Consider the following 25,977-nt stretch of genomic DNA (forward strand, 5'->3'; position numbering starts at 1 on the left):
TGGCTGTAGATAGGGCCTTTCAAGTTTAGTGGCCACCATAGTTTCTCCTTTGCGCTTCCTTGAGTCCTAAATCCTACAAACTGGTCCTTTAAATTTAGGTGGCAAAAGTACAGATACTAAAAATACTCCAGTGAAAGTAGAACTACTGATTAAATTTTTCTTGTCTGTTACGTTGTTTTCGTCATGTTATATCTGTCACGTGTGATATGCATCGTTTTTGACTAGGGGAAGGCACGCAATGATGCAAAAAAAAAACAGAACATAAACAAAATTGATAATGCTGTTTAAATGCATTAAAACTGGATACATTTGTGTATAAATGTGTGGGGGGGGGATTGTCAGAAAAACAAGTATTAAAGTATTTGTACTTTGTCACTAAATTATAAAAATCACAGAATTTACTGCAGAGCTGTTTGAATTACACGATACAGAAATCCATAAACATTAATACAAGCACTACTGAACAATACATCCCCATGCTGCTGTTCCTTCTGTGCCCACATGGCGGTGCTGCAGGCCCTGGTAGGACATCAGTATGGCACAGCCAGTCTGCCCGCCCAGGTGGAGGTGTCAGAGTACCAGCTGCTGCTGCAGGAGGGCCAGCAAGCGGGCGTCAGCACCCGGGAGCTGGAGAGAGTGTACCAGAGGGACGAGAACACCATCCCTCCCTCCTACTGCCTGAGACCTGCACACAGACACACCTGCTGTCCTCAGGTGATTGTATTTACTGTCTTCATTCAGATTAAATTATGATTAAGATTTTCTTATTAGGCAAAGATGAATAGGTTTGTCCAAGTGCAGCTGCTAATTAAATTAGTACAAATTATGATTAGTGCCCTTATTGGGCAAAAACTATTGATGGATTACTGTATGAATAGAAGAGGTCTTTTACAAAATAAAGTTTTCTTACAGAAATAAAGCTCCCTTTTAGTATTTTTCCTTATAAAACCATATTAACTACTCTAAATATTAAATAATCCTATAATAATGTGTCATAATTTGCTCACAGATCTGATAACATTGTATTTCAGTATGTGTGTATGATTATACTTTAGAATTTGCCTGGATAAATAGTATTTAGTTATTTTCTAAACATTAGTTCCCACAGCTATTACATTGATGTTATACAATGTAATCGCTGTGGTACTCCTTTCTACAAAAGTATCTGTTTTTGTTCAGCAGGCAGAGGTTAAGGAAGAAGAGATGAAGGCTAAAGAAGACGAGCTGAGGAAGGTGTTTCAGACCACTGTGAGTCTGTGTGTCCACGGCGGTCTCATGACCCCAGAGAGAGCGCAGAGCTACTACAGATCAGGTGAGAGATACTGTATGTGTGCATGGGGTTTGAGTGTTGAAATATAATGTAACGTGTGCTTTGCTGCTTCTCTCCAGCCCTCGACGCAGATCTGCGATTTGCTCTGGACGACCGTCCTGATAATGACATCATCAGACGCTGCCTGGTTTACGTCCATAAGGTCATCAATGCAAAAGGAGAGACAGAGAAGGGACAGATGGACTCACAACTTCAGCCACAGTCAGAGGTAAGAGAGTTATTTATTTGATCGTATACCACAAACTGAGTGTCATAATATACCATTCACTGAGGCATTAATCCATTTATATAATAAGGGAAAAGTCCTGAAAATGATTTCTGCATCAACTAATACATCACTATTATTCTTTTTTCCTAGTTTTATTAGTCACAAACAAAATCTTTACATTTGTTTTAACAGAAGGAGAAACAATGCACATGTTCATAGCCAGATGTTTACATAAAACATTAAATCACCTCTGTAAACTATTATACGTACATCCACACATCAAGAGTTTTGATTCAAGTGAATGTGATATGAGAAGAATACGAGTCGTGCCCCCGTTAACAAGGGACATTTGCAAAATGGGTGCTTTCTTCCCCTTTTCTTTAAGTTAATCATTAGTTCCTGACAGAGAAACCTGATGTATGTATGTACTTGACACATCTGTCACATATCTATGTTTGATATATTTTCTTTGCATAACAACATTTTATGTTTTATAAATTATGGTTTTGTCATTTTGTCATATATGTCTTATAACATTAAATACATTCTATATACGTATTTCCAATGCAAATTGTATCAAAGGTGTCACAGAAACTTCATTTCCTGTATTTTCAGGCTTCGACTCCCGACCAGAGAACACCCACTGATGGACAATTGTTCTCAGAGCTTTGTGACAACTTCCTCCCTGGTCTCATCACTTCCTCCCAGCTTCTGGTCTACACCAGCGCCACAGAGTGCGACCGTCGCCATGGTTACACGAGAGCCAGGAGGCGGGGTTATGCCAAGTCTCTGTGCCAGCAGGTGTACTCTGACCTTGTGGGGTTGATTGACAGCGTGGACGTCTTAGAAAGCAGTGAAGACTCTCAGCTCGGTGATGCGTTATCCAGAGAGCAGACCGAGCAGGAGGAGCTGTGTGACATCATGTCTCGCTTTTATGACATCGTTCGGCCAGAAGAGGAGAAGGTGAGGATGATGGTGTTTCTCTGGATGATTTTATACATTAACATCCTTTTTTACTGCTTATGGTGTAGATATGGTCACTTCTCTCTGTTTCTGTTAATAGCTGAGGAAGATCAATACTTTTTTCACTCCGTGGATATTGACATTCTGATTCTTGATGCCAATAATTTCAGGTACACCACAGCATCACTACTGTAGAGTTAACTTTTCTTTTGTTGTAGGTCAGAGCCTATGTGGAGCAGAGTGAACAACAGTGCCCACTAGTGGTGACAGGAGGACCATGCACAGGGAAAGCAGTTCTGGTGGCACACTGTGCTCAACAGGTAAGTGGACTGAGGGGGCAAAACTTTCTGTTATTGTTCTATTAAATTTACATATGATTTTCTTGTTGTTTTGATATAATCTGTCAATAAAAGTTCACTTTTGTCCCAGTTCAACTCCCCTTTTTCAGGAAATCCAAACAATAAAATACATGTTACAGAGCTACAAATAAATATTCACAGTTAAGTGGGATGAACACAAATTTCCTTCTTCCATTTTTCTTTTTATTAAAAATATAAGAAGAAACAGTCTTTTACAGTAATTTTGTATCTTTCTTATTAGTGAAACACATTTAAATGACATTATTAAGTCAACATATAACTAAATTCTCAAGAAGCATTCATAAAAAAGTTCAAAAATAAACAAACAAACCAACAAATAAATAAAATGTGTGCAAACAAGGGCAACACAATGCCTACAACACATTTGCATTGTAAGACCGTCCATCAGGAATCTGTACAACATGGGTAACATGTGAACAACTGTTCTGTCTTTCTGTCTCCCTCCACAGATAAAGTCTTGGCTGCCAGACTGTGATCCTGTGGTGATCACTTATTTTTGCAACCTGTCAATCAACCCTTCTCCAAAGCACCTGTTGTCGAGCCTGTGTTATCAAATTGCCAGTAGATATCACGATAAACTGTCCTCGGAGCAGAATCCCAGCGACTTGGACGATCCTAGCTATATCACTAACCTCAGGGACCACAAATCCAACTGTAGCCTGGATCCTCACCCTGAACCCACCACCGGAGAGCCTGTTTCTGATCATAACCAAGACCATAGTACCGTACCACGCCCAGATCCTTCTGGCATCATAAAACCTGACATTTGTCTGTCTGAGCTTAAAGAACGTCTCTCATCGCTCCTCTCCCTCCTGCCTTCTAACAAACAGCTTCTAGTTCTGATCCTCGATGGCCTGGATCACATCGAGAACAACTTTGGACCTCAAATCATTGAGAGCCTCCCCTCCCCTCTTCCTCCCAATGTCAAACTCATCCTCACAGCCTCCTCCAAACGAACACATGTCTTGCAAGCCATCACCCAACAAGGAAGTCCACCTCAGTGTGTATCAGAGGGCAGTGAGAAGGAGTATGTGTGTGTACCGCTGGGATTGGAGAACAGGAAACAGTGTGTGAAGATGTTGGCGTCGCTGCTGGACAGTTCAGGGAGGAGGGTGACATCAGGACAACAGGCGCTGGTGAACCAGGCGCTGAATTCTTGTTGCCTGACTCTCTACGCTCGACTCCTGCACCAGCACACGTCACTGTGGCACTCTGGTAGGGCTAATACAGTAAACACACAGACAGATTCGTAAAGGATAAAGCTGGTGATGTTCTATATTTTTCTTACAGTCAACAAAACCCATAGAAATTCCAAAACAAAGAACTCGATAGTTTGTCTCTCAATACTTTCAGTACTTAATCTTTTTCTAAAACAGCTGGGGGCTGTAGTTTTTAGCAAATGTTATTCAAACAGGAGTAAATAGTGCAATTGTTGGGGATTATTTCCAGCCACAGATTTTGTGTGCTGGTGCAGAGGTTCTCTAAGTGAATACCTCAGTACTCTGCGGTGCCTTGAGAAATGGGATTTGCTTCAACGTTTCATCACATAAAAAAACAAGCCGTTATTTGCAGGAACTACATTTTCATATTATGTTGTCAAACACATTTCAATTATTGGAAGAATTAAGAAGCAGAAATAAACATTGAAATCATCATGTTAAGAATCCTGTTACATGTGCTGTTAAGCTGCAGCTGAGACGGTTCTCACAGTAACGCAACACTTTCTGGCAAGCAAGTGCTCACAAGCTCACAGTGAATGAAAACATGTCCCACAGTGCGAGTGTGCCTCATTCATATGTTTTTTTAATAGTTTTTAAGACAACAGTGGACTTCTATGGCACAAAGGAATAACCTTTATAAGACATTGGACGTACAAGCAATAGTTGCTACATTCATTGTTGGTTTTGGTCTTTACCTGGGATTTGTTGACAGTTTTATTACACTACATTTCTCTCTCTCTGCCCCTTTTTTTTCTCATCATCAGATTCAGATGTGACTGAGTCGTCTCTCCCTGATGGCGTCCATTCATCCGTTTCTGCGCTGCTGGATCACCTTGAGCAGAAACATGGCTCCTCTTTGGTGGCCCGTGCTGTCTCCTACCTCACCCTCTCCAGGACTGGGCTCACTGAGGCCGAGCTCGCTGATCTGCTGTGCAGTGATGAGGGGGTGCTGTCTGAGCATCTTCAGCAGGGCGAGAGCCCCTCCTCCAATATGAGGGTCCGGCAAGTCCACGTGGAGATACTTCTATTGGACCTCAGGAGGTTTCTCGTTAAGAGGACGGTTGCAGGGTCTCGTGTCTTGTTCTGGGTGAGCAGGCATTTCAAGCTGGTAGTGGCTAAGAAGTATTTAGGCACTCGTGAGGTGAGGAAAGAGATTCATTCAGCGATGGCAGACTACTTCAGTGGCCGATGGGCTTGTGGAAGTGCTCAACCACTGAAATCTGGACCAAACATGGACATCCCCCAAATGGAACTATACGCAGACCAGCAGCCATCCAGCCAGCTGTTTGCCTATTCTGCCACAGAGGTGGCCCGACTGAACTTGAGGCAGGTCTCAGAATTGCCGCATCACTTGTCACAAGGAAGTGACAAATGGGAGGAGTTGGAGCATTTGTTAATGTCTTTTGGGTTTCACCAGGCTGTGGTTCGAGCAGGACTCCTGGGAGATCTGGTAGCCATGTTGGAGGGTGAGGAGTGGTCATCCCACTCTCAGTTTTCAAGGGAAAGAGCACTCCTAGCAAGCATATTAAATTCTTGTGCTTGCTTACTGCAGAGCTCACCCCTGCAGCTGCCCACAGTGATGGAGACGAGTCTCTTCCCTTATCTGGAGGTCTTTCCTGCGCTCAGAGGTTATGTCAGAGACATCAGAAAGGAGAGGAGTAAAAGAGGAGGCGGATTAGGAGTAGCGCTCAGCCCTGCTCCCTCCTCTGTTCCCTTTGTTCAGCATTTAAAGTTTGATGCCAAAACCAAGGGCGTTTCAGTTACAGAAGCAGCTGGGACAGAGCGTGGGATAGTGGCAGAGGTCATGGATGATGGCACTGTTTGGTTTTGGAAAGGCTCTGGGTGTGATGTAGTCAAACTATTACTGAGCTGCGAGCAGAAGGAGTTGAAGTTTGCGGGAGTGAAGAGTAGCGGTCAGTTCATGCTGCTTTCCACACAGTGCAACAAGCTCTTCCTGTGGGATGTGACAGGCCCAGAAATATTTCTACAGCTTCAGGACCCTTTGAAAACAGAGTTTGTACCAGAGTCAAGCCAACAAACACAAATTGAGGGGTTTGTTGCATGTCAGAAGAAGCTATTCATGTGGTGGAAAGATGAGAGTTTTGTGAGCGTGTTTGATGTCTCCAGTGAGACCTTGACTCATTTCCAGTGTCAGAGCTGTGTGACCTGCTTGGTTTGCTCCTCTAATGGCTTTTATATGTACTGTGGGCAGGAAGAAAGCACAGTGTCCATATTTGACACTATCACCGGCAGCCTCCTTGGCACCTGTTCAAACTCAAACCACAATGCGGTAACATCAATGTTCCTCTGTGAAGACAAGAGGGAAATGGCTTGTGTTCACAGGACAGGTAATGTGACCTTGTGGGATGTGACAGCCAAAACAAAACCACCCAGACTTGTCAAAGAAAGCTTTACTGGGGACACATCTAATAACATCCTAAATACAGATTACTCGGATGAAATTGACACTTTACTGGTGTGTCAGTCTCACCAGGTTACTCTGTGGGATACATGTGATTGGGAGCTGTGGGACCAGTTCTTGGCTCCACAGGGCAGGGCCTTCACTCAAGCTGTGCTCTCACAGGATGGCCATCTTTTCCTGGCTTTGTTAGACGCCTGTCCCTTTGTCTTGGTTTGGAGGGTCAGCACAGGGCATTGTGTTCTCTCCTTAGAAGCAAACAAGCGGCCTCGTACGCTCCTCAAAATGCCCTCAGATGTCATTTGTGTCGCTCATGACGGCTGCCTGACAGCTTGGGACTCTGAGATGATAGAAGCTGCAGGTATAGCTCCAAAAATGGGGTGTGGCGTGAAAGAAGTAGTGGTCGAACGGACAGGCGAGTGGTTCTACACCACTGATGGGTCAGATACGGTGTGGAGATGGAGATTAGAAACAGGACTTCCACATGCTAACATCTTACATGATGGTCCTGTGGAAAAACTGCGCCTTTCTCCTAATGACATCCACCTTGTGACACTCTCAGCAGGGGAAATTTACGTTTGGCAAACAGAAACAGGTGAGAACATCCTGCGTATGAGTGGCAGCAGAGCGACAGACATCCTTATCACCCATAATGGTAACTTCGGGGTGAGTATTTCTGAGCGATGGTTGTCTCGGGTTTGGAAGCTGGCGAATGGGAGTATTGTGTGCAGCATACACCCATACCTATGTGACGCCCAGGTGTCGCCTGAAAACACCTTCCTTATTGGCCTTCGCTGTGGGGACCTGTTAGCTGCCAGTCTGTGGTCGGGCTCCATCAGCAAGCGCTTCTCCTGCGTGGCGAACTCAGAGCTTGTTGTAGCTTTCCATACAATTTCAGAGCACCCAGACTTTGTGGTGGTGATGGCTGCCTCAGGGGCAGTGTACACGTGGAAAGTAGCAGAGGAGACGGTGTGCAGGCACTTTCAGCTGCCTTATATGTTTCACTGCCAGCCGCAACACTTCCAAATGTCCTCTAATGGGAACTACGCCCTGCTGTCAACTCATAATGAAGCGATCAACCTCATGGACCTATCTCAGGCCAGACTGTGCTCATTCAAAGCTGAGGGTCCCGTCATTAAAGCGTGTTTGGATAAAAATGGATGTTACATTGCCTACATATCCTACCCCACCACTACGGAGAAAAGCTGCGTCTGTTCCCTGCATGCGAGGCCCGTCCTCACAGTCGTACGACTCACAGATGGGGAAAGAATAGGAAGTGTGTGTCTGTCTAAGAACCCGTCGACTCTGGTCGTGTACAAGCGTCAGTGTGTGTTCGTGGGCTTTGAGGACGGGTCTGTAGGTGTGTATTCTATTTTAGATCTCGCGATCAATGGGGAAGAGTCGTTCAGGTGCAGAGATAATCTGAATGGTCAGTTGAAGCAATGCCCCTTTGACAGAACGCCATCCAGCTGGTTACCGCTAGCAACCCCCAATATCGCATGGCCTTAAGATCATTATACACTGTTGTTGGACTGCGTTTAAAATGCATGTATATAGATAATAAATGTGACAGCACACAAAGTGAAGAATGTGTTGTATGTAAAATGTATATATTGATATATAAAAATAGAAACACCTGCATGGTTAAACTGTTTCTAAGCACCTCTGTAAGCCTGCAGCACCTTTTGTTTCATTTTCAGCTGGTCCAGGTTGATGATACACTTCACAGCAGAAGCATTGAGATCCAGTTTCATTTCTGTGAAAAGAAAACCAAATAACTGAGCAGCTTCTGTCACATCTACTGCATGTATTAACACAGAGATCATCTTACACATTTATTTGAAATAAAGTAATGTGGTATGAATGTCTTGTTTATATTCCTGTTTCTGTGGTGAGAAGTAATGCCAATTTAACATGCTTGCATCACTTTTTGTATAAGAATGACTGTCCTCTTGGCAGAAATGTCAGAAAATAGATATATAGAGAGTATTTTGTCTGTATGTTTTTAAAAAATCTAAACCCTGGCCTTGTATTGATTAAAAGATACTTTATTTAGATTATGTTCATTGGTTCTGTTCACTCTAAACAAAAAAAAAGTCACACCTGTTCTCATTGCAGGTAGATTGTATTTTTAAGACATTTAAGAGTGCGTCACATTTCGTGTGTAAAGCCTAAATAATCGAAACTAACTTTTTAAAGATAAGAGATCTCTTCTGTCGTACGAACTTCTGTTAGTCTCATGTTGCCTTCCATGTTACTCTGTAAGCTTGTAAATTTTAAAACTTCTCTCGTACATCCTATTGTTTGTGCACTGCTCGGAAATAAATAACAAATTGCACCAAATAACAAACGTCGTTATTGTTAGTCACTTTAATTCTTACAAAATACCTACATAATACTAGCAGAATGAGTTTCTCCAGTGCATATTTCTGATAGAGATATGATTTTTCCGACAGCCCTTGAAGGCAGCATCAGCTGATTTAAAGTCTCCAGCAGACAGAGGCTGTGATCAGTCCAGGTGTAGACATGGTGCAGCTGCACTGTTGGGGAGACAGCTCCAGTGGACAGTACGGTCCACAGACCGCCCTCAGCCCGGTGTCCTGGACGCTTACCGGGGTGATCACCGACATCTGCTGCGGGGAGCAGCACACTTTATTCCTCACCAGGGATGGAGGCGTTTTATCATGTGGACATAACTCACAGAGACAGCTCGGACGAAAGAAATGTAAAGATGGAAGGACACCAGGTTGGTAGGCTTACAGTGGGGACATCTGTCAAAAAGGATGTAGAATAGACACAAGAAAATACTCCTACAGGAATATTCCCGTTAGGATTATTGTCGGTCTGACTGTTAAATAACAAAAGTTCAGTTACTGAATTATTATCTGATCTTCTTTGGTTCTTATTCTCGAGTCTGTAAAGAAAGTTTCATCTAAGCAATAACTTTATCTTGTGTTTAGTTTCTGCTGACAACCTAATGAGTTTATTGCATGCACCCAGAGCCATAAATCAGCATTACGCAGGATAATTAACTGAGCTAAGTTTCAGTTTCGTTTCCTTGTTGTCAGTCTGCACAACGAAAGTTAACTAAACTGTACTTTATTATGCGTTGAGTTCACGTGCAGGTGGAAACTTTCGGATATTGTTTGATGTTTAGTCTGATGAACTGCAAAATATTGGAGAACATAAATAATGGTGAATAGGTGAATACAGTAATAGTGAGTGGTATTTAAAACAAAACAATATTACAATGTAAAATACTTCTGCATTCAAGAGGACATTTAGAATGATTTATGATTATATTATTGACATGTAAGGAGCATTTTTTGTTGCAGGTTTAGATTGAACTTATTTGAACTACTTTATCTACTGGTGGTGGATAGTTTAATCTATATCAGTTAATCACATTGAGCTGATTTGATGTAAATTCTTCATGTGAAAAGTAACTAGAAACTATAGCTGTCAAATTAATCAGTTAAGCAGAAGTATAAATAAAATGAAAATACTCAAGTAGTGTTTGAGCAAAGGTATTTACTGACTTTCCACTATTGTAATTTAGCACTTAACATAGGCTCAGACCTTAAATGCTGTGTTTAGGTTTGCATTTTCAGGCAGTTTATGCTTATTACTATATTAAAGTTATTATGTTTAGATAAGTATTGTTACACTTTACATCCTAGCTGTTGAACTAAATGGGTTTCTGATTGTGATTCTCCATCTTTCCTCCTGTATTAGGTCGTGTGGAGGGGCTGGGTGATGTGGTGTCGATGGCTTGTGGCCAGGACCACAGTCTGGCGGTGTCTGCATCTGGACACGTGTTCTCCTGGGGGGCTGAAGGGGATGGACAGCTAGGCATACCACCACACCTACTGTGCAACAGTCACAGACCGAAGCAAGTTCTCAGTAAAAATATATGAATGTGCATACTCATGACTGAAACTTGGCATTTTTTAATCTATTATTGTCTCATCAACATGCAGTCGGGTGCCCATACCAATACCAATACCGGTGATTCAGGTTGCTTGTGGAAACTCCCACTCTCTGGCACTGACTAAAGGTACAACACTGAACACCCTGAGTGATAACGTCTGTGTGTATTTTTATGGAACAGTTCCAGCTCCAATTTGACAGCTGTTTAATTATGTGTAACGTAGCAAGGATTTGTTTTTGCTACTGTACCACTGTTCCAAATCCACTTTTCCAATTCCCCTGCAGACATGACATTGTGCAAATTAATGTTTTTGACATCAGCAGCTTCAACCAACCACAGCAACACAGTCCAGCCAATATTCAACTCCCATAAAAGATTACTTCAACCCCAAAGAGACCATCCTTTTTGTTTGCATTAAGTTGTGTCTTGAATTTGTTCTTAATGTCTTGCCAGGCACATTTCTGTGGGCAATTTTGTGAGCTCATCTTAGGACAAGTACCTGCACCACAGGTTCTCTTGCATTAGAGCAGTAATAGAGTATATAACCTGAGAAGAAACTTAATTTTCTTGAAATGACTTCCTTGTAATACCACCTGTGTTATATGTGATATGTGTTTGTTCAGTAAGAAATAGCTGATTATTACATTGATAAGCTTAAGTAATGACCTCTGTAGGTTAATTGGCATAATTGGTTGTCATGGTGTACATATTGTGAAAGTAAAGGTTATAATTAAGTTAAGTTAAATATTGATTTTACATGCTGACATCTACTGATAGAGCATACAGACTTTGTGTTTAATTAAATTTAGCTCCATTATTCTCAACTTTCCAGGAGGAGATGTCTACTCGTGGGGTTTGAACAGTCACGGTCAGCTGGGCCTGGGGAAGGAGGTGTCACTGCAGAACACACCTCTCCTGGTGTGCGCTCTGACCGGTGTAGCGGTGACCCAGATTTCTGCCGGAGCGACCCACACTCTGTTCCTCACACTCCCAGGCCTGGTGTACTGCTGCGGGGCCAATCAGTCGGGACAGCTGGGGCTCAATCGGAGGGATCCGAAAGGTACAAATAATTGACTTTAAGTCAGTCACAAACTTACTTGCTCACGTTTAACAAGCAACAGATCGTCATTCATTGGTAATTTTCAGACAAATTCTACACGTCTACACACCAATCTGTACCACCTGCAGGCTATGAGTATTCCTGCTGCAGCTTTATCTTTTCAAAAGTTTTCTTTGTGTTTTTTAGGCTTTTTATTTAACACTTAACAGCAACACTTAACACAAACTAATGAATAATAAATCTGAACGCACATTATGTCAAACTAAACTCACACTATATAGTTATTCAAGTAACAGAGCTAAATTAAAAAAAGAAATTTAGGATTTTCTATTTAGGTAGCCAAAATTAGATACCTCCTTGCTAGTTTTATATGACCAAACAATACAAACCTTATTTTATGTGAAAATATAAATAGCATCAATATAGACAAATATAATTAATTTGAATTTTGGTTCACACTGTACAAATTGAACAATGACTGCTATTTCTGGATACCATCTTTGGATTTGGAAACAGAGTCACAACCTGAAAACAGGCTAAAAATCTTGCTGCAAACTAAACGTAGATCCTTAGAGTGTGTTATTTTGGGGTAAAAAAACATAATGATGATACATCAGAGGCACAGACTGGGACATTTAACCTCACATCAACCTCCTGATTATATATTTCATCTAATTTATCAGATTCTTACCATCTTTTTTTCATTTCTTACCGTCTTTAACAGGCAGGTTCAACGTCTGTATGGTACCTGCCCTCAGACCTCTGGGCGTCTCCTTCATAAGCTGTGGAGAGGCGCACTCGGCGGTGTTAACAAAGGTACAAACTTCACTTCCAGCCCGTTTCTCAGCCGTATATGTTGGGTTGATTTACAAAAACTGACAAAATGATCACACTGTCAAGATATGACGATATTATGTGATGCTGTGATTTCTAGGATGGCAAGGTTTTCACTTTTGGAGAGGGGCGCCACGGTCAGCTCGGTCATAACTCGTCTGCTGATGAAGTGAGACCCAGACTGGTCGATGGTCTGGATGGACTCGCCTCACATATTTCATGTGGCAGGTGTTTATGTGAACATTGAAACTTTGAGAATTAAAGTAATTGAGGTGAGCCATTACTATATAATATGAAGTTTCTCAGTAAATTCACGATTATTTCTTGTCTCCCAGATGTCACACTCTGGTTTTGGGCACCTCTGGCCAACTGTGGGCTTTTGGCAATGGGGCCAAAGGTCAAATTGGGACTGGACGACCAGAGGACAGTCTGATTCCCACTCTCGTACAGCTTCCGTGGACCACTGACAGTGCAGCAGCCGTTCCCGAAAGTATGTATAAATGGGCAGCGTGCCGTGGTCTTCTTCACATTACCTATCACATTACGTATCACTTTAATCTTATGAATATCTCAGATTAAAGGTCCAGTGTGTAACATTTAAGAGGGATATGGAATGGTGTATGATCATCTGAAACTAAGAATCATTGTTTTTTTAGAATGAGTCATTTTTTTTTCTACAGACGTGGTGGGTTGCTTTCAGTAGCACTTAGTAGTCAGTAGCTATGTAGAACTGCCATGTTTCTACAGTAGCCCAGAACGGACAAACCAAACACTAGCTGTTGACTGTATTTGAGTTTTTCACAGATTTTGTTGCCACCGTAGTTTCTTCTTCTTCAAGTGAAGGGAGGGAGCTGCAATTACGTTGCTAGATGATCCTAAACAAGAACTTTAGGTTATGAAGCAGAGAACTTCCTCCTTAGTAGTAATATGGCTGCAAAGACGGATGTTATTCTTAGACAGTTCCTCAGAAATATTCGGGAGTCACAACAGTTGGCAGTAAAACATTAAGTTAAATGAGTATTCTTTTAATCTTGTGTTCTGTTATGGTAGAAAGGGGTGTAAGATTTAGGTTACATTTATAAGTGTGTTTTTATTTTATTTGTTTGAGCAGACCTGAAAATATCGACCAGGTGGAATACAAACTTCGCTTACGCTTCACCTACACAGGTAACACGTTCAAGTATTTGAAAACTCATTGTCTTTATAGACTTTCACATAAAGCTACCCAAATGTTTTTTTTTAATTAAGCACCTTAGTGTAAAACTGATCTTATATGGCTTTAATGTGCCCTTGTATAAAACGTCTTCATGTCTGTCTTTTAAGAGATCGGAACGAGGACAGATAACTGGGCGGCTGGATGAGACAAAACTACAAAAATGGCTGACAATGAAACACAGCAATGAAGCGGCAAAGAGGTCCTTTTTTCATAATTGTATTGTATGTTATATTTATGTATTAAGTATATGTATTATGTAACTACAGTGTTTGTAAGCCTCCCCGTTTCTTTCTTTACTCAACAGAGAAATATGTTTGATGTTTTTGACAAGTTCAAGTCTTGTTGCAAGTTTCACAAAGGCAAAGTGAGTCCTCTTTTCTATTGGCAGAATTAAAAGATGATCTGAATGTCAGTTTTGCATATTGATCCTGCCACCTGTTTTAATGCTTTGCTTTGGGTATCAGTGGGTCTCCATCTGAAGCAGGTGCCTTAACTGTGGACCTTGAAGCAGCTAGCCGAGCTTTCGACCAGCTGCTGGCAATACCATGGATCAAAGAATCAGTTAAGAACATTCAAGAACACACCAATTTCATGCATTATTGAGATCATTTGTTCTTTTACTGATGACATAAGTTGACTGAGTGAGTTACTTGTCCCCGTGTTATGTGCAGCACCAGGCTCTGAACATATTTTGTGAACATGCTGTGTTGCCATGTTATCTCATTGATCTCTTCTTCATGCAGGTAAACTTTAAAGTCCTGATTGATTTGCTTTGCGCTTCAAGCACTGCACTAAAATCACCAGAGATCATCCTGATTCTGCTGACCTGTCCACTTCTCCAACAAGACTCTCATGTCCTAAACTGGGTGCTGCCGTTGGCTGTCGTTATCGCAGAGCAGAATGAGAAGAATCAGACGACCCTGAGTAAACTTTATTTTTTTGTCCAAAGTCTTTTTGTCGCAGATTTGGGAAGATATGTAACCATTCTTGAGCTTACTGAACAGTATTAACAAATATCACAAAATTAGACATTACATATTGAATATGGACATTTTAGAATTGAAAGAAATAAAAGTTGTAATGTACGATATAAAACTATACACAGCTTTCAGTAGTTAAAACTGTTCTTCTCTTTAATAACTAATATGTTGTATGTGTGTTTATGCTGCAGAAGACTGGTGGTCTTCCCTGGCACCCTCCATGCTAATGAATCACATCATGGTGTTCAGAAATGCCCTGGCCTTCATGCTAAAAAGTGGCCTTTTGCTAACTCACAACCCAGGAGTCAGATACTTGCTGGAAGTCCTCAAGCTGCTCTACAAAGTCAGTGTGTGTTTTTATTTCAGTTATCAGTGGGTTTAGTGCCAGATCTGTTACACAGTGCGTTTTGATTGAAAGATGAATGGAAGTTATTTAGATCTGGCTTCTGAGGCTTGTGTTTCCTTTGTGAAGGTCTGTCATTTTCAAATGTATTTCAATAAAACAAAAATTAAATGAAAATTGAATTGAAATTAAAAATAAATTTGACAAATACTGACTAATGCCCATCATCAGAAGTTACCAGAACTCAAGGTGATGTCTTAAAACTGTCTGATCAACATTGTCTATGTATGATCCAGCATTTCTTTTTTTGTAATGTATATATTTTTCACAGGCAAACAAAGTTGGAAAGTCCTACAAACTCCCACTAAGCACCTTTTACGTGGAGGAAATCAGCAGTTGTGTGCAGCCAGCTGAGGACATCAATCTTTGGAAAGAATTTTCTAAAGTTGAGGTAAAAACATACAGTCCTGTAAACTTAGTGTGGCAGTGTTTCAGAAGAAAGTTTTCTGTTGTAAAAATTATTTCTTGGTAAATCATCATTTATTTTCTTAAAGGATGACGAGAACACTCCTGCCATTTTCTGCCGGTACCCGTTCCTTTTCAATCTGGTTTGCAAGGTGGACTTCTTTAACACCTTTGCATACATAACAAAGGTATAGTATGTATTAAAAATGTGAGCAGTTATTACTTAATTTTACATTTGATGATTAGATATTTATTTTGTGTACTATATAATTATATTGAAATTGCTTTCTATCTGGGTTTTGTGATTTCAGACAGCGCAACGGTTCATTCATGAATGGGTTTTGGTGTTGCCTAAGGAAATGTTTGTAGATCGTCCAGACTCTGCCCCGGCTCCCGTCTTCCAGCTAACTCTGAGACGAACTCACCTGGTCGAGGACACTTTCAGACAGCTCAGTGCAGCCGACCACTGTGCCTTCACAAGGGAGCTTTTGGTAAAAACGCCATCAAAACTTAACCAGCTTTAGTGTTCTGAAGCTAAATTTGGTAACTTCTGTCTTTATACGACTTCATTCCAGAGTAATTAAAGTGGTGCTCACTCGAGTGGAGTATTTAAAAAAAGTATCATTTTATCCTTCCTAGGTGCAATTTGTGGATGACAGGAAGGTGATGAATGTTAACAAAAGGGACCTCTTCCTGCATTTGTTTGATGAGCTGATGGCTCCAGAGTCGGAGATGTTCATGTACAATGAGAGCAAAACTCTGGCCTGGTTCCCTTCCAAGGTAAGACTCAGCTTTGACCTGATTTATGATGATGCCCCGAGTTAAGGGGCTGAAGGTAGAGTTAAAGGTCCAGTGTGTAACATTTAGGAAGATCTGTGGGAATATAATATGCATAGGAATGTTTTCATTAGTGTATATTTAGCTGTTAGAATGAGTCATTTTTATCTACAGATGCTGTGGGTTGCCACTCAATCCTACACACTGGTCCTTTAAAGCAACACGTACTTGGACTTGAACTGAATTGATGTTTTTCTCATCAAACAAACAGCCAATAGTGGAGGAGAAGACTTACTTCTTGTTTGGTGTTCTGTGCGGCCTTGCGCTCTACAACCACAACATTGTCCACATGCCCTTCCCACTGGTTCTCTTCAAGAAGCTGCTCAGAGTCAAACCCTCGCTGGATGACATGAGGGAGTTTGAACCTGTAGTTGCAGAGTAAGATTTGAAAAATGCGACACGGAGATGTTGCATTTCGCGATTTTTGTTGTATTGTTGATGTTTCTATTCTTCTGTTACAGTTTGGTAGTTTGGTAGTTTGGATTTGAAACTCTGTATAGGCGATGTGCAGGTCAAAGGTATGTTTAATTGTTCTTTCCATATATTCACTATGTCTTCAGGTCTTGGCGGTGCATACTGGAGGACTACACTCCTAAAGAATTCCAAATCATGGAGACTACTTTCACTGTAGGTTCACCAAAGCACAATTAGAATGACTGACAGGGTTATTTCATACTACAATGCCTACAAGTGTGGCATTATTCGTTACAGGTGTTCTGGGGTGGCGAGATTGTTGAGCTTGATCCGACAGAAACTGAAAAACCTGTCACAGTGTCAAACAAGTAAGTTTATACACAACTGCTGTATGTAACGTGTGTGGCATTGCTGGACAATGTCAGCACTCACTTAAAGCTAATTGTAATTATTTTTTTTAACTAGGAAAGAGTTTGTTGCTGCATATGTCGACTATGTCTTCAACAAATCAGTGGAGGGAGTGTTCGAAGCGTTCAAGAGAGGCTTCTTCAAGGTGTGTGATATCGACGTGGTGGACTTCTTCCAGCCAGAAGAGTTGCAGGCGGTGATGGTGGGCCAAGAAAACTACGACTGGGAGACGTTCAAGCAGGTCTGCTGAAGTCAGAAATGTAGATAGTGATATTTATATTTGTGTACTATTTTCAATTTCAGATATTCTCAATTTTATATTAACTCTAAACAAGAATACAGTATCAAAATACTCAACAAACAAGACTTGTTTTACACATATTTGTCTGTATGTTACATCACTCCTGACAGTTTTATATTGCACAACATAAGTTTTCAGATAATATGAGTTATGTTTTGAGTAATAGTAGTAAAATATTTACTACTGTCAGAAGTGCTTGTCAAGCCACCCAAGTGAGTCAGCTGTCAAACAGCTTGGTGTTTGTTTTCAGATACAATTTGTTTTGGCACCTATCACCTGAAGACACCAATCAGATTACCGGTAAAAAACAATACTGTAACACAATGTAGGGAATCAAAATGAAAAACGTATGGGAGAGAAGTGAAGAGAGAAAGCTCTGCTACACAAATATATTTATACATTTAAAAAAATACTTTTATCTAATATTTGCTTAAATTAGAAATAAATAATTTTACTTGTTTGGACATCAAACAGTTATTTAAATGAAACCATCTTAAAGTCTAACTCAGCCATCTGAAATGTGACATGGGTCCCCAACTAAACTCTTTTTTTCCTATGGGGTTAACAAGCCAGAAAGATTGGGAACCACTTGGTTAATCTTTGACAATGTGTTTTATAAGATATTTACATTTATATGTCAAATCTTACAGTAAATATTAACTTCAGCTGTTAATGTGTTAATGTAGTGGTGGATTTCCCTTTGTAGTTGTGGAATTGTAGTAGAGTAGAAGTATGAAGTAGCATAAACTGAAATTTAATTACATTAAAATTGTACTTAATTACAGTAGTCAGTTTACTTTCATCACTGTTTATAGTTCGCAGTCAGAGGAATAAAACATTTTACAGCATCAGCATGTCCATTTAATTTGATAGATTTCTACTTATATTTGTTTATTCTTCCCAAACAGAATACAGTTTATGAAGGAGTCTACAATGCCGAGCATCCAAACATCGTGACCTTCTGGCAGGTGTTTGAGGAACTGACAGCAGAGGAAAAGAAGAAATTCCTTTGTGAGTATTGTGCTTATTATCTTTCATCAAGTTTAACTTTACAGCAGAGTGGTGGTGTCTCAATCACTTTAAGACTTAATGAAGAGTGTTTCCCTGGTATTTATTTTCGTTAGATTTAGAATCAGATGATTTAGTGACATCTCTTTGTTGTTTGTGTCTCCAGTGTTCCTCACAGGCTGTGACCGTGTTCCCTTCCTGGGTATGGAGAGCCTCAAGATGACAGTCAACGTCCTGCCTGACTCCAGTGATCGCCACTTGCCAGAAGCGCTCACCTGTCATCTTCTGTTGTTACTGCCCATCTACCAGAGATACCCGGTCGAGAGGATAATGCAGACCAGGCTTCTTCAGGCCATTAATCACAACAGAGGCTTCTGGAAAATAGAGAATACAGAGTGAAGTTAGGAAGGCTTCTTTAAAAACACTTTAGTTAGGTTTGGGTTTGTTTACTATTGTTACGTTATAAAGGGACCTAACAGAAGTAGATCAGCAGCCTATGTGCTGGCATTTAGTAGTTGGAGAAATCGGCAGTAATACATGTATTTGTGTTTTAATTTCACTTGATAGCACATGCACATGTTAAATGTTGAGGTCTTGTGTTACGAGTTAGAATAAATGTTTCCACATCTAACCAGGATGGAAGGGTTGAAAATAAATAAATAAATCATGAAGGATAATAAACAGGGACAGGATGCATTAATAAAATCACTGGTTTTTAGTACCCACATCATGTGGACGGATATTGCGACACATTTTCCACTGCCATTGCTTTCAGCCTCTGCTTCAATCCATCCTACTGAGATGATTATTTAACTTATTTACCACATTATATCATTAGATTAGATAGATATACTTTATTCATCCCCAAGGGGAAATTCATTCGTTCATTATTAGCATTAAGTACTCTTTCTGCTCATGTTATACAAGCTTAAATCATAAGCAGATGTTTTGTTTGTGCAAAAAACTTTGTAACTGAGGGAAAAGTTGTACCTTAATAATCTACAAAATAAATGTTTTTCTATGCAATACTGGCTGAAAATGAAATAATTGTAACTATGTTCTTTTCTAAATCATATAGCAACAATCAAAACACAATGTTATAATAGCAAAAAAAATAAAATACCATTCTTAATGTTTTGCAGGACATTTTGCTTAAAAACTGAAAGAAGAATAAGAATCAAAAGATCAGATTATAGTTTAACATGCTCAAGGATTTTTACTTCCCTCCATAAAGACTTGATCTTTTCCTGTAATGCAAATATAGCCAAAATAGTTTTCTATGATAAAACTGTTTCACATCTGAGAAAAACAATTCCGAGTGAATTTTGAGCACATAAAAAAACAACAACTCAGCAGCTCCATCAGTCAGACTTTATTCATCAGTCGTCATATCATTTCAGTAGCTCGATTTGATTCAGCCTGCTTTAACAGTCAAGGATCCATTCAGGATTAATCCTGCAAGAAAAAGTATTTAAATTGCCTGCTGCATAGAATAATTATTAATGAGATGCTGCAACTTCAGGTTTATTATTTAAATGAGCGCTTTGTTGAAACATTTGGAAAAAGCTTTTATTGGCACCTCAGTTAAACGAGATAAGCGTTACAATAAATTTAATCTGAGGAAAACTCCTGAATTTCAACTGAATTTGGAATAGAATTAATTTAAGTGAATATGAATCCTACCCTGGTTTGAAATAGCATCCAGTACATAAAAAAAACCAGAGACATCGTGTTTCATAGTGACAGACGATTTACAAGCATAATAAAGCACAAAAAAAGCGTTTCTGACATTAAAATATTTCAAGTATCTCAAGGAGACTAGAGCAACTTTCACAGGACAGACCATCTCATATCTTCCCTTTCTTTATTCCATCAGACTTTCAATATGAAAAGCAGTAAATAATTTACTTGTTTTTTTTAAAAGGATATCAAAGTCAACTCAACATTTCATTGCGAGGCCTAAACCTTAAAGCAGCTTACACCATTTCTATTCCAGAGCTGTCAGGCAGCAGAGCTCATACGTGTATCAAAGCACATAGAAAAACTGAGTTGGTACTACAACCACACTGGTTAGACAACCCTTGTTTCCAGATCCAATTATGACCGAACTTGTACTTTTCTCAGCCATGAAAGAAATATGAGAACCAGGGAAAGTGTAATTCTAGTCAAACATCAAAGCAGAGCTACTTTCAAACCTGAATTTGAGGTCTTTTTCATTAAATGGACGGTTTTTGTGTGCTTTCTTTCTGTTGGCTCAGAAAAATCACTTTTGAGATATCAGACAACTGCATTAATACTTTTGCTATACACAAACATACGTACTTAAATATTCCTAAAAAACAATTACAAACAAATAATTACACAGTATAGAAAAACAACTTAAAGCCACTTGCTCTTGCTACAAACTTCCGAAGACATTACATAAAAAAAGACAAATAAAGGCAATACTAACGACACGGGGCTGTGCTGTGAGAGAAAAAGGCAATGATGCCTCACATCTTCTCCTAATCGTCTTGTAGCATGTTGTTGTTGTGCTCCATGCAAACATGGAGTGAGTCTGTGCAGTTCTGTCTTTATGTCTGGAAAGTGATCGAATATCGTCCAGACAACTTGTGTTGTGTTTCATCCAAGTCCAGCTTCTCTGATGTGCGTGTGTGTTTTCTTAAAGGTTTTTTTTTTTTTTGGGGGGGGGGGGGGTGAGATGGCATTCAGACTGCCGAGTTCATCTTCTACACAATGAGTGCATGTTCTAAGTTTTATCTGATGAGGTGGTAGGTGAGCCAGTACATGAAAATGGGCTGTGCTGCTGCTATAGACATGGTGAGGTACATCCTCAGCTGGTTTCTGGTTCCTCTCACAAGCCTCCCCTCCGCCGCCGCCTCAGATAACAGCTTCAGACGCAGAGTGCGGATCTGAGGAGAGACCCCGTTGAAGATGTTATTTGGTGATTTGACAACAACTGAGAATAGACTGTTTTGAGTTTCTATTACACAAATGACAGATTAGAAAAGCCGCAGAACGAGCTGAGGAGTGTGCATGAATACAGTATATGTATGCGTGAAGAGTGCGAGGAGGGGGGTCCAGAGGGTATAGGGGTTGAGTAGGGTAAAATACTGAGATGAAAGAATGAGTACAAGTACAGCATGTCTTATGTATGTATTGTTCATTTGTTAGCAACTATATTTATGTTACTTATATAAGGGTAGAGGAAAGGCCTTTACTCATTTGCTGGCATGAAATTGCAGTGCAGAGGCATCTAATATGATACAGCTGTGCAGGAGACATCTGGCGTATGTCTAATGTCTGGCAGGTTTTGCTGGCAAACAGCAGCAATATGATACTGGCTCACAGCCTAAAGTGTCGCTGATGTCCATCAGTGTGTGGCACAAAAAACAAGAGTACAAGCGTCACGTACACATTTACATCAAAGGCTTTACATACCGTTTCCCTGGTTGGCCAAACATCATCGATTATGCGTTTACAGGAAATCTGTCTATTAAGATAAATAATTACAAAACTCCTGCGAGTTAATAGATGCTGCTGCTACTCACCATAAAGACAAAGATGGCAACGCAGCACCACAGAAGAGAGAGATAGTACGCTAGCCTCCCAAACAGCAGGCCTGCTACCACCCCTATGATCATCCTAAAGAAAGAGACACACACAGTCACAGGTTAGTCATAACATCCATTACATGAAAACAGAAAGTGTTTTGTCCTTAGCATTGCTGAAAGGAAAAATTGGCCATTAGAAAATAATAAACGACGAGCATAATAAAGACACACGAGTGATGAGGGTGAGGGTTGGTGATGAAAATGGAAACACAAACAAAGGAAGATGCTGTACATACCCAACATATTTGTACCCAGAAAAGGCCAGCAGATCTATGGTTGTGAGGTCGGTGTTAACGGTGACGAGGTACAGAGAGAGCAGGACCGCCAGGACTTCCATGATGAGCCACACCAACGCCGAGCTGGCCTGAACTCCAAGCAGCTCCGGAGAAAACCTGAAGGGTGCACAAAATGACACAGTTTACATTTACACACTGTGAACTCTAGTTGTAGTGCGTCATCAGTGTGAGGTGGTAGGGCTTTATCAATGATCAATCAGGAAGTGACGTTTTTGTTTTTCCAAGCATAATGAATCCATCCTGATTGCTTCTTGTAATAATTAAAAAACAGTACATCTCCTACCTAGCTGCTACTGATCACTGCTTAGATCAACAATCAAATGATGATCAAGATTTAGATTAGTATGTCTTTTGTAAATCTGCCTCACGGTGAGAAAAACAAGGATGTATGTGTACTTGTTCTGTGTGCCGAGGGCCAGTCCAGCCACCAGGACGTATGTGATGAAGCCCATGGCAGGAATGTAGAGATCGGGAGCGTTCACATCAAAGCGCGGAGCCACAGGAGTGTCCTGCTGGTAGCACACCTCCCAGTTCTACAACACACACACACACACACACACAAACAAACACACTTAAAACTTCAAACTCTGGGCTGAAAGCATGAAGTATTGTGAAGTCCTTTTTTCAAATGTATGACTTTCATCATAAAACAGATTCCACACATTAAAATCAAAATCTCATAGATCTATTGAAACATCTTGTTTATGTATACATATTCAAGACACAGGCAGAGGGTATAAAAGAGGCTAAAAAACCAAACATACTGTATGGTGTGGATTAGTTTACAGGAAATTTGGAACTACAACAGCTTGAGGCAGAACTAGAAAGCAGGTATCTTGTCTCAACCTGGACCATATATGGAAAACCCCAGAGGCCCACGGAGAGAAATCAACATATTTCCACGTGCACAGGAGTCCTCTCCCTATTCAAAGTGGCAGGCATGACAGAATAACGTACATTGGGCAGGTGTAAGCAGACTCACCTCGTGCATGTACGGGAAAACCAGAAGGCCCAGCTTCTTCCCCACATACAATGTATCCACGGCAAAGTAGTATTTCAGCTTAGAAATTGGGATGAACCTGTCCAGCTGAAACAAACAAGCAGAGAGACATGCTTTATTTGATGGGGTATGTCGTCTATTAGTATAATGTGGCCTCTCTTCGACTATACGTGTCACTAGGCCTTCAAAAGAAATGTTTATTTGTCATTCTTACATTCTTGTCCACCATTTCCCGTCCCTGGGATGCCAGTGAGCTGCCATATGCCATGGCCAGGTTGGACATGGGATCTGACAGAATGGACTGGGCGGGAAATCCTGCTGCTTGAGGCCCGGCCGGCTGGTGGCTGCCAACATGACACAAGAAAACGCATCAGCCGAAAGAACCTGGGAAATCTATCGGTTAATCTAACACAAACATATAATCATATCAGTTGTAAGGACAGGATGCAAAAGACTGCGCAGCTGAATGAACAGACAGGATATACGGAACGTTGTGTTGCTTTTCTTCTCCAAAGAGTAACGATTTCTTTTGATGTAATGTATAGGACATAAACATTCGACAAATCTTGACTCAAAAGGTTTAATATCCAGCCTAACTTCAGCCTGACGGGCGGGGCTCCCACCTGTATCCTGTATGTGATCCGGCCGCAGGTCCGCTCGTATCCTCAAACAGCTGGCTGCCTTCTGGACCATCCACTGACGTATTCCTTAGACGCATGTTAGGCTCTGGAAGAGAGAGAGAGAGAGCAGTTAGAGATGGGTCAAACAAAGGAGTAGATCTGAAATCACTTACAATTTACGGGATTAGTAAAGCAAGCAAACGCAAAGCAGCTGGAATTACAAGAAATCTGACAAACCAGCATGAAAGAAACTTGACAAAACTTTCCCTCAACCTCTTTTTTTCCCCTGTTCTTTAAGTGATATTCAATCTTCAGTCCTTACTGAGCTCTTCTCCAGTCGAACAGCATATCACAGACATTGACAACTTCGAAATATGAATGCCCGGAGAGGTGAAGTGCAGCCCTATTGGAGCTCTATTTATTAATGACTCCTATAAACCAGTGTAGGCATCACTAATCTCATTGGACTACAGTGGTGAACATTTGTAGCAGACAACATTTCAAACAAAGTCTGTACACAAATGACAGCCCGTGTGCATCTGCGCACACAATCCCAGTGGAACGCTCTGTGCAGGAGAAAGAGCTCTTCGCTCCATTTCCCTAGGGGAGTACATTATCACACACACTCATCACCAGAGCAGATTACATCATCCTAAAAGAGCCACAACACGGTTCATTGTGGACCTTTGTTCCCTGCCGGAGAGGAAAGTATGATGAATATGACATAAAACCTACAGTATGCCGAGCCCACAAAGACACACCTGCACATCTTTAAGAGTACTACAGATACTGAAGACCTGTGTGTGTGTGTGTGTGTGTGTGAACAGGAGCCTTGAGATCTATCTTAGAAAACAACACAGTGTGCTTTGGCTACCAGTTGTCTTGGCTGTGGAAAGCGATAAACGATTATTCAGGTATGCTGGATCCTCTGAAGAGTGTGCATTGCGGAGGCTTGTTTACCTGTTGGTGATGCACCAATGTCTGCTTAGATACCCGTGCATTAATGCGTATTAACATTAAATCACTTTTATTGGCTATGTAGCCTCATTACTAACCCTTAAACTCACCACACATGAAGTCAATAACGTGTCTGTCGAACCAAAACCCGTCTCTTGCAGAAGTGAGCTCGGATTGAAGATACATTTGCTAGCATACGTTAATACCGTCAACGCGTTAACGTTATATAATTACACATAAAAGGAAAAACACGCGTACACTAGCCTAATTTAGCTCCACATTTCGGCTTTAACAGCCTGTGAACACACACATATACCGCAGTCATTGCACAGGTACTTTCACGTTGGGACACACACACATATATATAACTTATATATTTTAAATACCCAGTTATGTACGGGGGACTAGCGTTAGCTCGCCTAGCCTGTGTAACGTTAGGTAGATGAGCTAGCCTGTTAGCGCTGTTAATAGGTTGTGGGTTTAGATTTAGATGAATTAAGATAATGCTGTCTCACACATTGTCTAACATTTAACGCTGTAATGTTTGTGTAGCACACGCTGTTTGAACATTGCGTTGTTAGCCTCGACCGGCTGAAAGCAGCGACTTCACTTCAGTCCCAGAAAGCTAGCACGTAAGTACACAACGTGCACATGCAGCCGACGGCTTTAAAGACTACATTTGATCGATTAAATCACGTACGTAACTTACGCTGTCTGAACCCGCTTTGAGTTGCAGTGTAATCCATTTGGACTAGGTTGTTGGGAGCAGTAGCCGTCAGTAAGTCACTCCAGTGAGCCGCAGCTGCTGCTAACGCTAGTTATAAAGCTACACAGGGAAGTTGGAGTCATTCATAAAATTAACACGGAAGTAAACGCCTTCCTTTTCTTCTTCTCTACTTTTAATGACGGTTACAGACCAACGTGAATGGTGAATACCGCCACCTACTGTATGAAAGGGTGTCCTGTCATTTTGATACCTAGCGTTAGGTTAAGTTCAGTTTGACGTACTTGTACTACGTATTTTTCATTTTGTGGTCATTTATACTTCTCCTCCTCTGGTTCCCGCGTTAAGGACATTGCACCCAGCGATACAGCAGATTCACAACTCCGCCACCGCAGTCGTCGTCCAAGCTGGCACAAACGACATCAAATTCCAGCAGTCGGAGACTCTCA

The 25,977-nt window shown here is 40.9% G+C and overlaps 3 protein-coding genes across 5 annotated transcripts in view; 2 read left to right on the top strand and 1 right to left on the bottom strand.

Moving 5' to 3' along the window:
- LOC118342266 (NACHT and WD repeat domain-containing protein 2) overlaps positions 1-8,896 on the top strand; it is a 10,889-nt gene extending 1,993 nt beyond the window's left edge. Inside the window, exons 4-10 of the mRNA XM_035680772.1 lie at positions 517-714; positions 1,183-1,312; positions 1,390-1,538; positions 2,154-2,501; positions 2,720-2,821; positions 3,331-4,096; positions 4,866-8,896. Coding sequence (XP_035536665.1) covers positions 517-714; positions 1,183-1,312; positions 1,390-1,538; positions 2,154-2,501; positions 2,720-2,821; positions 3,331-4,096; positions 4,866-8,029 — 4,857 coding nt within the window. The 3' untranslated portion in view covers positions 8,030-8,896. The remainder of the gene's footprint in view (positions 1-516; positions 715-1,182; positions 1,313-1,389; positions 1,539-2,153; positions 2,502-2,719; positions 2,822-3,330; positions 4,097-4,865) is intronic.
- Positions 8,897-9,019: 123 nt separating this feature from the next.
- Positions 9,020-19,343, top strand: LOC118341698 (probable E3 ubiquitin-protein ligase HERC6). The gene is made up of 23 exons (XM_035680019.1): positions 9,020-9,266; positions 10,256-10,412; positions 10,501-10,577; positions 11,284-11,511; positions 12,236-12,327; positions 12,446-12,573; positions 12,681-12,835; positions 13,457-13,512; positions 13,669-13,760; positions 13,866-13,925; positions 14,026-14,122; positions 14,305-14,485; positions 14,733-14,884; positions 15,216-15,335; positions 15,439-15,537; positions 15,661-15,840; positions 15,989-16,129; positions 16,398-16,564; positions 16,747-16,813; positions 16,898-16,968; positions 17,066-17,249; positions 18,218-18,320; positions 18,484-19,343. The coding sequence occupies exons 1-23, from the start codon at positions 9,047-9,049 to the stop codon at positions 18,714-18,716; spliced, it is 3,060 nt and encodes a 1,019-aa protein (XP_035535912.1). The 5' UTR covers positions 9,020-9,046; the 3' UTR covers positions 18,717-19,343.
- Positions 18,555-25,679, bottom strand: yif1b (Yip1 interacting factor homolog B (S. cerevisiae)). Of its 3 annotated transcripts, none has more exons than XM_035680022.1 (8): positions 25,505-25,664; positions 23,851-23,953; positions 23,442-23,571; positions 23,210-23,314; positions 22,624-22,760; positions 22,168-22,323; positions 21,869-21,962; positions 18,555-18,691 (listed from the first exon to the last, which is right to left on the bottom strand). In XM_035680022.1, the coding sequence occupies exons 1-8, from the start codon at positions 25,548-25,550 to the stop codon at positions 18,677-18,679; spliced, it is 786 nt and encodes a 261-aa protein (XP_035535915.1). In that variant the 5' UTR covers positions 25,551-25,664; the 3' UTR covers positions 18,555-18,676. The 3 variants fall into 3 exon arrangements, with proteins under 3 accessions (XP_035535915.1, XP_035535914.1, XP_035535913.1); XM_035680021.1 differs by lacking the exon at positions 18,555-18,691 and adding an exon at positions 19,675-21,229 and having other exon boundaries at positions 25,514-25,679; XM_035680020.1 differs by lacking the exon at positions 18,555-18,691 and adding an exon at positions 19,675-21,229 and having other exon boundaries at positions 25,505-25,661.
- Positions 25,680-25,977: the final 298 nt, after the last annotated feature.

Source organism: Morone saxatilis, unplaced genomic scaffold (assembly GCF_004916995.1).
Source record: "Morone saxatilis isolate NCDOM2014 unplaced genomic scaffold, NCSU_SB_2.0 Contig8, whole genome shotgun sequence".
Classification (NCBI taxonomy): domain Eukaryota; kingdom Metazoa; phylum Chordata; class Actinopteri; family Moronidae; genus Morone; species Morone saxatilis.

Coding starts and splice junctions, on each gene's coding strand:
- yif1b (XM_035680020.1), bottom strand. CDS start 25,550: ATGGATTACACTGCAACTCAAAGCGGGTTCAGACAGCGTAAGTTAC. Junction 23,954..25,504: donor GTTCAGACAGCGTAAGTTAC/GTACGTGATTTA, acceptor TCTCTCTTCCAG/AGCCTAACATGCGTCTAAGG. Junction 21,230..21,868: donor TTGCCATCTTTGTCTTTATG/GTGAGTAGCAGC, acceptor GTCTCTCCTCAG/ATCCGCACTCTGCGTCTGAA.
- LOC118341698 (XM_035680019.1), top strand. CDS start 9,047: ATGGTGCAGCTGCACTGTTGGGGAGACAGCTCCAGTGGACAGTACGGT. Junction 10,413..10,500: donor TGCAACAGTCACAGACCGAA/GCAAGTTCTCAG, acceptor ATCAACATGCAG/TCGGGTGCCCATACCAATAC. Junction 15,538..15,660: donor CCTTTGCATACATAACAAAG/GTATAGTATGTA, acceptor TTGTGATTTCAG/ACAGCGCAACGGTTCATTCA.